The 12,219-nt window shown below is 34.6% G+C and overlaps 1 protein-coding gene and 1 non-coding gene across 2 annotated transcripts; both read right to left on the bottom strand.

The window, feature by feature from the left end:
* Positions 1-249: 249 nt before the first annotated feature.
* On the bottom strand, positions 250-11,624 carry LOC110102910 (4-alpha-glucanotransferase DPE2). Its single transcript, XM_020831425.2, has 23 exons — positions 11,313-11,624; positions 10,407-10,785; positions 10,208-10,325; positions 10,066-10,121; positions 9,849-9,976; positions 9,560-9,689; positions 9,180-9,376; positions 8,996-9,074; positions 8,835-8,873; positions 7,315-7,434; positions 7,051-7,152; positions 6,839-6,922; positions 6,480-6,722; positions 6,253-6,378; positions 6,078-6,152; positions 5,935-6,006; positions 3,898-4,017; positions 3,713-3,810; positions 3,209-3,368; positions 2,698-2,796; positions 1,979-2,176; positions 1,797-1,890; positions 250-594 (listed from the first exon to the last, which is right to left on the bottom strand). The coding sequence occupies exons 2-23, from the start codon at positions 10,752-10,754 to the stop codon at positions 419-421; spliced, it is 2,862 nt and encodes a 953-aa protein (XP_020687084.2). The 5' UTR covers positions 10,755-10,785; positions 11,313-11,624; the 3' UTR covers positions 250-418.
* Positions 11,625-12,147: 523 nt separating this feature from the next.
* Positions 12,148-12,219, bottom strand: TRNAG-UCC. Its single transcript has one exon. It is a non-coding gene; the product is annotated as a tRNA-Gly (tRNA).

Here is a 12,219-nt window from a genome sequence, read left to right as displayed (position 1 = left end):
GTGCTTTTGTAAAAGACAGTTTTAAAAAACATTAGTTTAGAAAATGGAGTTTTCTAACGGAGAAGCACATATAAAAAGCTTTCTCAAAACTGCAGAAAAATGAAAAAAAAGAGTTATTGGGAACATGATTTGACGAACCAAACAACACAAAAAAAAAATACTCCGTTTTCGAGAACGGAGAAGGCAAAAAAACGCTCAAACAAACAAAGCCTTAGTTAAATGGAAATAGAATCCTAAAAGCTAGTTATATGATTTAAATAAAACTCCAAATACTAATAGAAAAAAAAAATTCCACCATCACAGGATGTGAACATCAGATGGTTTATTGGAATATAACAAGATATTTGAATGCTAAGAACTATTGAAATATGCTGCATTATGCTAACAATAAAGGAACAGAGCAGAGCACTTAAACCTGTCAATCACCATTAAATTGGATGCTAGAGATCTTACTCTGAATATTCTCCACCTGCTGCTTGTTCTTTATTTCAGCTTCAGAAGTGGGGTAAGATCTTCCACTGCTAATTACCAGATCCTTAATGGTGATCTTCAGATCCTCATCCTTTAATAATGATTCCAGGGTCACATGCACTCCTAAACACAACAGGGATACAAGAAGTGATGACTTAAGCAAAAACAAAAAAAAATTCTCTGTGGTCTAAAAAGGTTGGAGTAGCTCCAGTGGAAGATAAGATTAAAGAGAGTCGTCTTAGATGATTTGGTCACATAAAACAACGGCCTTCCGACGATCCGTTTAAGAGAGAAGATGTATCAGATTTTAGCTTATGTTAAGAAAGGTAGAGGTAAAACTAAAAGACGTGGTTAAAAAATGTTAGAAACGACCTTTCAAAATTAGATTTAGATGAGAATTTGACTTTTAACAGGACACAATGAAGAAAAAAGATTCAGATAACCAACCCTACGCAGTGGGATTGATATTTATGCCAAAAAAGAGAAACTATAATGATATTGTGATAGTACTATTTCATAATAAATTCTAATGATTAATATTCTAACTTGTATTTAATGAGGATGAGTTTTTTTTTATTGGACTTTGAGATGAGTACAATACAATTGAACCTAATATCGTATGCAGTCCTAAGACAAGAATGATACAAGACGCGACGATTTAAGGAAAAAGAAACCATACGGTTCGATGTTTATATGCCAAGGAGGAGAAACTATAGTGATAGTACATTTTCATAACAAATTATAATGAATATTTCTTGAGTCAAGATATCCCGCCTAATTTTGATTTGAAAGGGGTTTCGGTCATAAGATTTACTTTGAGATGAGTGCAATGTGAATTAGTCATATCTCAAAGAAATTTAATGACAAGAATATATATCATGATGAAATTTGAGTTAGGATCTCTGACTTAAATTTTCTCCATTTCTAATAGCAATAGTAAAATTTGATGAGAGTTAGGCATATCTGAGGGTTGAAGAAATCTGAAATCTATGATAGAGAGTTAATAGTTGTTAATTACAAACTAAAAAAATTATCATCTTAGTTCACAAGTTTTAAGGTTTTGTTTGGGACGCCTTTCTTACTGCTTCTTAAAGCAGCTTTCTAATATAAAAATTTTAATTTTTATACTTAAAAGCAATTTTTAAAAAGCAATAAAAAAGCTATCTCAAACGAAGACTAAATCTTGATATCCATTTTCATATGAAGAAAAAACTGTAAGCAGCTTTATAAAAATTCTCCTTAAAAAAGGTAAGAAAAAGATCTTAACAACAAGAGTGAAAAACAATATATATGATGCTGCTCGCTCAAGCGACTAAGCCACTTACGATATCTCCAATAATGCTTTGGGTTTGTTGGATCATTTATCGTTTCCTCCTTTGCTGGTCTGTTTGTGTACTCTTCTTTCAGTGCTAGTAAATCCTAGTCAAAGAAAGGATTGATAAAGTTTATAGAAAGATAGATTGAAAGCTCTGTAGATAATGGTGATGATGGTAAGTTTTTACTTTACCTGAAGAGGGAAAATCGCCCACATTGATGGAGCTAAGAGGTGTTGGTGGATGATGAAATTGGCTACTTCAGGTGTGCATTGAGATGGGGGTTCATCATTGGAGCCAATCACATTTTGGTAAAAACGATATCTTCTCTCCTCATCTTCCTCCCACCATGCTCGCATGGTCGAGCAGTCATGACACGACGGCGCACAAACCTGAAATGGAAGAGAAATATCTCATCATGAACATGATCCTTGTATATGGAAATGTCATGTTGCCTCTATTGTAGATTTCACTTAGGCTTCATTTGGGACTGCTTTCTTACTGCTTCTTAAAGCAGCTTTAAGTATCAAAATTAAAATGTTTGAACTAAAAAATTGCTTCAGGAAGCAGTAAGAAAGTCATCCCAAACGAAGCCATACATGTTGGACAATACCTTACCATTCAATGAAAATAGTCTTATAGAACAATACCCAAATTTCAATACAGTAAGCTTTATTAGCCTAACTTAGGATCTAAAATAACCTAAAAATAACCAAGATAAGCACTGCTAAACGATGATTGTAACAGGCGACTGCAATACTTAACAAAAAGTATCTGTAATAAGCTAATTCATTATAAAAAACCAAGATAAGCGCGGCTAAGCGATGATTGTAACAGGTAATTGCAATTATTAACAAAAATTATCTAAAATAAACTAGTTCATTATAAATAACCAAGATAAGCACAGTTATACCGTCATGTAACTGTACTGTGATGGAATGCCAAACTCCAGGCCTGGCTCACTTGGCATTCTCTGAATTCGTAGGCCTATCAATCCCAGCTCTTGCATAACCTGACAAAGTAAAATTAACTTGTAATATGTTCTTTATGTTTGTGATGATTAAGGCTTCGTTTGGGGCTGCTTGCTTCTTAAGCTTCTTAAAGCAGCTTTAAGAATTTGTAAAAAAGCTGTCCCAAACAAAGCCTAAGGCTTCGTTTGGGACGGCTTTTTTATTGCATTCTAAAACGGAGTTTTAGTACAAAATTAAAAGAAATTGTACTAAAACTCCATTTTAGAAAGCAATAAAAAAGCCATCCCAAACGAAGCCTAAGGCTTCGTTTGAGATGGCTTTCTTACTGCTTCCGGAAGCAGCTTTTTAGTACAAAAATTAAACTTTTGTACTAAAAAGCTACTTTAAGAAGTAGTAAGAAAACTGTCCCAAACGAAGCCTAAGAAAACATTTTCATAAGGATGATGGACATACAGGATGAACGCAAGAAGGTATAAGACCAAGATCTTCACCGCAGGCTAGCATATCTGATGAGCTCAACAGAACAGGTAGAGTCTTCAATGCGTTTTGACGCCAAAGATTTTCTTGCCGGTGGAAATAATAATCGTAGTATAATCGTTTGAGAACATTTTTACTGAAACAAAAATATTTCAATTAGGAATATTGTGATAGGAAATACTTTAGTTTGCAAGTAACCCTAAGGGTAATACTTGAGTTCGCAAGCAAACCTACCACGAATTGGTGAAAAACAGCGAGAATAGCACAAAATATGGGAGAAAAACAGCACAAATGATAGATTGCAATACAAAAAACAAAGCCAAACCAGCACGGAAACAAGATACAAGTGAGCCTCAATTCGAGAGGAGGATCGTCTCTCCCAAATCTCTAGACAAGAGAGTCTAGAGCCCAAGTCACCAAAAAACCCTAATGGAGAACCAAACAAAACATAATCCCTCCCTAAACATTTCATAGGCATACCTGTGATCATCTAAATCTTGAAAGCTTGATGTGTCTTCAAGGTTGAACCGAGGATAAAACTTTCCTTGTTCTTCAGGATCTCGGATAAGAACTATGTTCTTCACAACCAAAAAAACTTGGAAATTATATAAATGAGCCCACTAAAAAACCATTAAACTTTACAGAAGACCATGATGGCAAACTACCTGTAAAAGATCAAAGAGTCCTCTCTGTACTTCAACCTCATTACCAGCCCACAATGATTTCTCTGTGCGCAATCCGAGCTTCTCGATAATTTTCTTCTCTGTATTACAGTCGTCCTTGAACTAAACATGTAAAACCAAAATAAGAAAAAAAATAAACATAAATGTGATCATATAGAAGAGAACATGGAAAGAGAAGGTCAGGGTTGAATATGAAGAGGTAAGAAACCTGCAAGAAGTATATTACCGAAATCCTCACACGAATATTAGAAAAGTAAACAGGAAATGTTGTAACAGTAAGTCCTCTATTGATCTCAATCACCACACAGTGGAGAAGATAAATACATAGCTTAAAGAAGACGGTTAGAAGCTAGTGGTTCTAATTTATAGAGCAGATATCCAACTGCTGAGCATAACATGCTCTGAGCCCGTACGGGCGAAGTGGAGCAGGAACTACTTATAAGCAGGCCATCTAATGCATAGTTGGAATAACCTATTATACTGTTATGGGTCTTCGAAAGGATGCTACTAATGGGGGTCAGAATGTAAAGGGCACAATCGTACTATCCCATATGACAAAAAGATTATAGGCCTTTACACTCTATGCGAGCAGAGTAATGGGAGAACAGATAGGCTTATACATACGATTAATTATGGAGGATGGTGGCTTTCACTTACACACCTCGATGGATAATAATATATATGACACAATAATCATAAGATTTCCCCCATCTGATACATCAGCTCGAATGAGTTTTATTAGATGTGGGTGTCGGTTTCCCATAGGCGCAAGTCCCAGTGATTAATTACATCTTAGGCCTTGACCTAAGAATACTCTCGATTAAGGATGTTGTATTATTCTCTGCTTTAAGAAACATTAAGAAAGTCATCCCAAACGAAGCCTTAGAGTCTAGGATTTCTAATGCAACCAAGTGATGTAATGTATGAAAGCATATAAATCAAATTTAAAATTTGAACTTCCAAAGACCATCAATTAAATAATTATCTGCTAACTTCTGTTGCAATAAACAGCTTAATGATCAATTAAATTCAACTAGAAATTTAAAGCCGCCAAAATCCACAATCTGATTGGAATTAAAATCCAATTGCAAAAATAAAATGTAACAAAATGTACTAAAATTAAGCACACTCACAAAAACCATTACAAATACTGTAGAGGAAAAAGTATGATTAAAATTCACCAAGTAGAGAAAACTAAGCTTCATATTAGTACAATGAAATAAATTCTTCTGAATATTAACAATCTCACTTGCACCACACTAATAAGCACACACAAGAATGAAGGGAACCTGAAATATAAATAAGCCAAAAAGTTTCCTTCATACATGCATCAGCACTCTAATCTATAATCACATCTATCCTTATCAGGTCAGCATATCAAAATCTCAAGTTTTTTACAATTCCATAACAACTACAGTGACCTTTCCCTTGAGTTATGGGAGATAAAAATCGCAACCTCACATCAAGCTAATAAGGGAACGGGGAATAGTGACGCATAAAGGAAGCAAATCACGCCAAGGAAATCTGCCGAAGTCGAACCCATGATATCGATTTACATAAGTAACAGCTTTAAACTTCCTATAGCTTGAATGGCGGCGCACCAAGAGAAATCTGGAGTTTGATTTTCTGCAAATTAAGAAACCTAGAGTTTCTTCATGCAAATTTACAGTGTTCATAGAATCTAGGCCTTGTTGCAATAAAAATATTTTTAAATGTGCTTAGAGAGAAATATTCAACTGCACACATGGTGAATTTATATAGAAACTTCAAATAACACTTATGATTGCAAATGAGATCTGTCAAACGGGTAAAACCCTGTCCTTGGGCATATTCTATGCACACAAAATGACGCTTGACATTTTCTGATTATCTACATTGCTAAACACAACATAAAACATTTGATCATCAGAATTAGAACAAAATATCTTGTGTTCCCTGTCATTGCCAGTTTCTTAAGCGAGCTATTTCAAAAGAGTAGCATACTTTGATTAAAAAAACATTCAAAACCATGATAACTACCTCATAGCATTGTTTTGCATATTCATTTAAGAAGCATGAAGCAATAACTGTCCATCTGGCTCCAAATTTTACCTGCAAAACGCCATGGAATGAGAGCAACTAAAGAAAGTTTTACTCAAAAGAAGGAATTGGCAGCCAGAAACCTGTAGAATGTTTTGTCGAATATATGGACGGCTCAACCGATCAAAATCCCAGATACCTTCCCTCTCCAGCTCTTCCTAACATCACATTAATTTCAAGAAGAATGTAAAAAGAAGTTAATTATCCGCCTCCGGCCCTCCACCACAAAAATTGCACAACTTCAAGCAAATAAAAAACCTGGCTTAGAGCGATGGATGGACGGAATTTGCCAACTAAACCGGTTGCAGCATGGTCAGGAAGCTCCCAGATTCTAAAGAAACCTAATATATGATCAATCCTATATGCTGAGAAATACTTAGCCATCTGCAAGACCAAAAGAGCCTAATTATTAGCAAACCAGCACAGAAAAGAAAAGAGATTCCAACTAAGGACAATTTTTAACTGCAATGAAAAGTTAAGTAAACCTGCGTAAGACGAGCTCTCCACCATGCATAGTTATCTTTTGACATTTCCTCCCAATTGTAAGTAGGGAATCCCCAGTTTTGTCCATTCTTGTCAAAATAATCTGGAGGTGCTCCAGTAGAGGTGTTCATGCGAAATAGGTTTGGATGAACCCATGTATCAACACTATTTCTATCAACTCCTATTGGCAAATCTCCTTTCAAAACAACTTTTTTCCTTCTTGCATAAGCTGCTGCATCTGATAACTACCAAGTAAAATTTGAATAAGTAAAAAAAAAATGAAGCTAAGAGATCAATGAAATAAGATGAATGTTCATTCTATCTGACAAAAAACTTTCCAAAATAAGAATTTTTTCATTACTTGCAAATGCAGATGGTACTGAATGTAATAGTGAAAGCAGATGACATCATAGTGTAAACTGTCCTTTGAGATTAGCTTCTCTAGCTGGGAAAAAAAATGAAAGGACCACTTGGTAAAAGATAAATTGAGAACTCACAATAACATATTGTTGGATATCCATAAATGACCACTAAATAAAAGAAATACAAGGAGGAATTATTTAGCTCAATCACCTTCTCTTTTGAAAATTGAGCAAAGCGACCCCATTGGCTATGATCTGATGTTCCAAAGAAGTCCCGCAAAAAACAAAATGTTGCATAGGGTTTCAACCACTCCTATTTCATTGTTAAAATTAGTAGAGTCAAAGCTTGATTACTAAAAGTTCACACATGCAGCTCTTATACATCCAAATTCATGAAATTGCAAGAGCTTCAGCACTTAAATTCTTTTAAAGGCAGAAATGAGACAGCCAAGATAGGAGAATATGATATATATACCTCATTATCAGATAAGAATTTTAGGAAGGAGCTGGAATTAAGTATCTCATCCTTCTCCAGATTGAATATTTTCTTTGCAATGGCTAATTTAGCAGCCAATGTGGCCTCATAATCAACATCCTGCACTAAAAAAATATAGCATTTTTCATAGATGGTAAAGATGTGAAAGCTCATTTAGCTATTTGGGAAATGAACACATCATGTTTTCCATAAGAAATTATTAGTTCCACTCAATGAAACTGTTACGGTTCTTCCTGAACTGTCCAAACCCGCTCAACCTGGGCCGGTTCAGACCTATAGGAGGCAACCTAAGCCGCCTCCTTTGAATGCCGCCCAAGCTTTTGGGCCCCCTAGGGCGGCAAAGAGAGAGAGGGAAGGGGGCAGAAATTGCATAGGAAAACTATTTGAATATTGGTTTATTTTAGGATACTTTTTATTGGTTTTTATTAGGAAGATATGTATTACAAGATTAAGGGGAGGTTAGGGTTAGGGCATGCATGCTTTGAGTTGTTCTCTTGGAGTTTTCCTTGGCGTCTTGGGCTCTAGATCCATAATCTAGAGATTGGGAGAGAACAATCCTGCTCTGAAATTGAGGATCAATTGTATCTTGCTTTGGATTTGCTTTGCTTTGATTCAATTATTGCAATCTATCGTTTTTGGATTAATTTCATCCAGATTTTCGCATTATTCTCGCTGTTTGTACCAATTATTGCTAGGGCTGCTTGCGAACTCAAGTATTTCCTCTTGGATTACTTGCGAACTCAAGTATTTCCAGCACAAAATCATAGTGAACCAAGATCATAAGTTCTCCACTGCATCTCCGGAAAATTATTGCAACTTAGTTTTCATAACTATATTTACATATCATGTATATTTTTTATGATTCTAAAATATTTTTGTATTGATTACTATTTATCCTAACATATATTGGAAATATTATTTTTGTTATTTTTTTGTACTAATATTTTAAGAAAATCATACTCTAGACAGTTAAAAACTTCAAGACAAATTAGACTAGGAATTATTATATTTGAAGTATGTACTTTTTATATTTTTCTTGAGTCTAAGAGATATTGATTGTAATTAGGTAACCGTACACACACACACTAGGGGTGTGTAAAAACCTAAATTTTTTAAACTAATCATTATGTACGATTTTGTATCGTACGGGATGATTTAACCTAAGTGTTCCTCCACAATGGAGTTAATCAAACCATGCTAGGAAAATATTCTAAGTCTTGTTCATACTATACAAAGTTAGCTTGGTATAAATGACTTCCAGAGTACAAAATCATAGTGAACCAAGATCATAAGTTCTCCACTGCATCTCCTATATAACCCCAACCTGGATCTAAACAATCCTTACTTTCCATCCTTCTCTAACTTTGATCTAAACAATATTTTGCACTCATTTTACCATAACAAAGCACCATAATAGGAAGGTTGCACAAATAAGCATATATTAATAACTTCCAGTGTGCATATGAAATGGAGATAGCAAAGAAAAATATCAGCATTACCTTTCTATCCAGCCGCTCCTTTTCCAGCAAAATCTCTTTCTGCAGAACATATTCAAAACATTTAAATCACTGGATGGAAAAAAATAAGCTGGAAAACAAGCAATGACTAAACATACTAAAACTGAAAGCTGTGTAAAATGAAGCAAACATTACAACAAAACCTTCAAATCTAGTGGAATTTTTTCCGAAAGTGCTTGAACTCGGAGATACAAAGGGTGCAGAGCAAACACAGAGAGAGAACTGTCCAACCAAGTAGTTAAAAGTCATCTTTAAAAGAAAGTAAAGAATTCAATAATGGAATACACAAAGGTTAACTACTTCAAGCTCAATCAGCCTGTAGTCTACCTGTAGGGATACGAATCCCACCACATCCCATGAACTGAAGTATCATTTATAGGCAATAATTGAACTAGATGAAAGCCTGTTTCCACTGCCCAATCAACTAGAGGTTTTAGATCGAGAAATTCCCCGACGCCAAGGTCGTCATTGCTCCTAACAGAAAACATTGGTATAGCAATACCAGCACCCCTCCAGGGAATTGCCTGAAAAAATTAGCCCTTGATTTAAAGGACAAACTCCACTTCTTAAGTGGTGAAACAGACTTAGGCTTCATTTGGCACTGCTTCTTAAAGCACTTTCTAGTACAAAAATTTTGATTTTTTTACTTAAAAACTACTTTAAGAAGCAATAAGAAAGCCGTCCCAAATGAAACCTTATTTATTTACCCTAAAAGATCCGTCAGACAGAGCAACATATTTAGGTATTGAGCCGGATGTCATGTCAAGAGCTAACTCCCTATAGGGACCAATTTCCATGGAAGCACCTCGCTGATTGCAACTCTGGTAATACTTGTATGTAGGATTTTTGCTAAGGACTAAACAAATATTTGAGTGATAACAGTGATGACAGTATAAGGACAAAAAAATGTTATGTAGAGAATGCTATTCAAACTCATAAATTGAGAGGGAAAAAAGGAAATGATAACTTAAGATCAGATAAATCTTAGAAGGATATTTTATCGGAAAGTCGACTTTTCTTACAACTGAATATGATTCCCAAATAGATTCTCCTGTATAGTTAAGCTTCAGTCCATCTTCAATCCTCCATTGCCCTAATTGACTCACACTGCCAGTGACATAAACCTGTAATATTTCATATTAGACCTCTGATGTTCTCGTATGACTAAGAATTTGCAGTTCTAAACAAACAATATCGCCATGGAGATGTTTACAGATGTTCCTTCTTCTATAGTTGGGCAGCTAATCTTGAACAAAACAACAATAGAATCTGTAAGAAGAAAAGAAAGAGATAATATAAGATCATATAACATGTTTTGGTGAAGTTGGCTTCTTAAGGGTACATGGAGAGTATACCTTCTTGATTTTCATCTGTTTGATTGGTTTCAAAAGGAAATTTTGGATCCGAGTTTAGAGAACCACCGAATATAACAGTTTTAAAGGCGCTTTTCAAGAAAAGAGCTTCTGAAGCTGGCTGTTAATAGCATATACACAGGATTGGGATAAAAAAGAAACAGTTTTACAAAAAAATACAAATAAATTTGTCAATCTTCACCTGCCAAAGATCATGAATTTCCATAACCTCTCCCTCTTTGATTCCTTCTGGCAGAGAAACTTTCCGGTTCTTCCCAGCTTCCCATCTCAAAATATTTCGATTGTCATCGACTAAATAATAGCAGTACTCAGACTGAAATCCAATTGGCACAGAAATCTTCCCATGCCAGATAAGTTCCTCTCCTTGATGAACTGGAACCAAACCTAAACCTTGCTTTACATTCCCTGCTCCAAGCGCTGGTTCGGATCCAGAAATAAGTAGGCTTTGTCCCCATTGTGTATAGTAAGGGATTCTAAAGATTAAGATAACTGAACTTAAGGGGGGCTTCTTTGATCCTAAATTTACCATCTCTTCTCAAAGTCTCTAAAATAGATCAAACCTACCGGAAAATAGAAACAAAAATGCCCTCTGTTAATCTAGCAAAGTTACAGAAAGATTAATGCCACACAAACTACTTAAACATGAGCACTCAAAAGCACAAAAAAAACAACCAGAATCTGCTGTGTAATTGCCATGTGAAATTTTATTTCGAATTCGATAATTATGATGTGGCTAATACTGTTAATCAATCAAACCATTTTCTTAAATTCCAACTACTGAAGCTTCGAACTCACAATAACAATTACTTAGCGCAGAACATTCAAAATCCTCGAAGAAACAAATAAATTTTACAGCTTGAATAAAAAGCTTCCATTCCGATTTGAGTTGAGACCAATGCAGTGTACTAAAACACAGAACAACTAAACTGATTTCTACATATCCAAAAATATCAATCAGAAATGTCATGACAAATAAGCTACACTACTCAATAACAAAATCTCACCACTTTCCATTAACACACAGAACCCAAACAAGATCTGATCCAAATAGACATTCCGAGCAACTGAGCAAAGCCAGAGAACTTACAAATAACTTCTCGCAAGGAAGCTGAGCAACACCCAACTAAAACCAGCCCAAAGCTTTGAACTTTAGGGTCTCTCCACTGAAACTCAGAAAATCTGATAGACTGAGGGCTTCGATCACTGATAAGAGAGAGCTGATAGAGCTGAAGAGGGAAATATGGGATATGAGTGGGTCTTGGATGAAGAAAGATATCAGATTGATTATCTATAAACCGTTCTTGAGGTGGAAGAGTGATCGCATTCTTCTGATCAGTAGAGATGGAACTGAGAAGAAGAAAAAAATGAGTTCTTTTTTTTTTCTTTTCTTTTTTTTTTTTAATGCATGGGAACCATGTGAATATCAGCGAAAAAAATCTGCAAAAAGGCAAATTACTTTAGAGCCCCAGTGGAGATATTATAAAATAAGCAATCTTGTAATCTTGAAACAAGATTCCTTGAGGTATTTTTTATCTATAAATCAAGATTATCTTAAAAAATAAAAATTTGTTTAAAATTAATATAATATAAGTTCTTTATATTTATAATCTATATTAAATTATATGAGGGTGAGGATGCATAATCTCAATGTTTGGGCTTTGATTTTTATTTGATCATTAGCCACATAAAAATTCAACATAAAAGACAAAAAGTTATGATTGTTTTAAACATTATTTATTATTATTTTTTAAATAAGGTTAATAATAATAATTAAAACACCAACAATTATATGATGATAATTCATGTTTCAAGAAATAATAATATATCGAAGTCACCATTGAAATAATTAAAATTAATTCTGAAATTAAAAATTATTAAAATTAATTCTGAATTAAAAATATATTCAAATAAAGCAAATTTGATGCGTCTGCCGGGAGTCGAACCCGGGTCTATTGCTTGGAAGGCAATTATCCTAACCGTTGGACTACAAACGC

The sequence above is a fragment of the Dendrobium catenatum genome, unplaced genomic scaffold, assembly GCF_001605985.2.
Source record: "Dendrobium catenatum unplaced genomic scaffold, ASM160598v2 fragScaff_scaffold_1567, whole genome shotgun sequence".
Taxonomy (NCBI): domain Eukaryota; kingdom Viridiplantae; phylum Streptophyta; class Magnoliopsida; order Asparagales; family Orchidaceae; genus Dendrobium; species Dendrobium catenatum.
The sequence above is the reverse complement of the archived record's forward strand: the minus strand, read 5'-3'. Positions and strand labels throughout refer to the sequence as shown.

Excerpts from the sequence above, each read along its gene's own strand:
- LOC110102910 (XM_020831425.2), bottom strand. The coding sequence starts at position 10,754 with ATGGTAAATTTAGGATCAAAGAAGCCCCCCTTAAGTTCAGTTATCTTA. Across the intron at positions 10,122-10,207 it reads AACAGATGAAAATCAAGAAG|ATTCTATTGTTGTTTTGTTC; the intron begins GTATACTCTCCA and ends TTCTTCTTACAG. Across the intron at positions 9,075-9,179 it reads TGGGATTCGTATCCCTACAG|TTCTCTCTCTGTGTTTGCTC; the intron begins GTAGACTACAGG and ends TTGGTTGGACAG.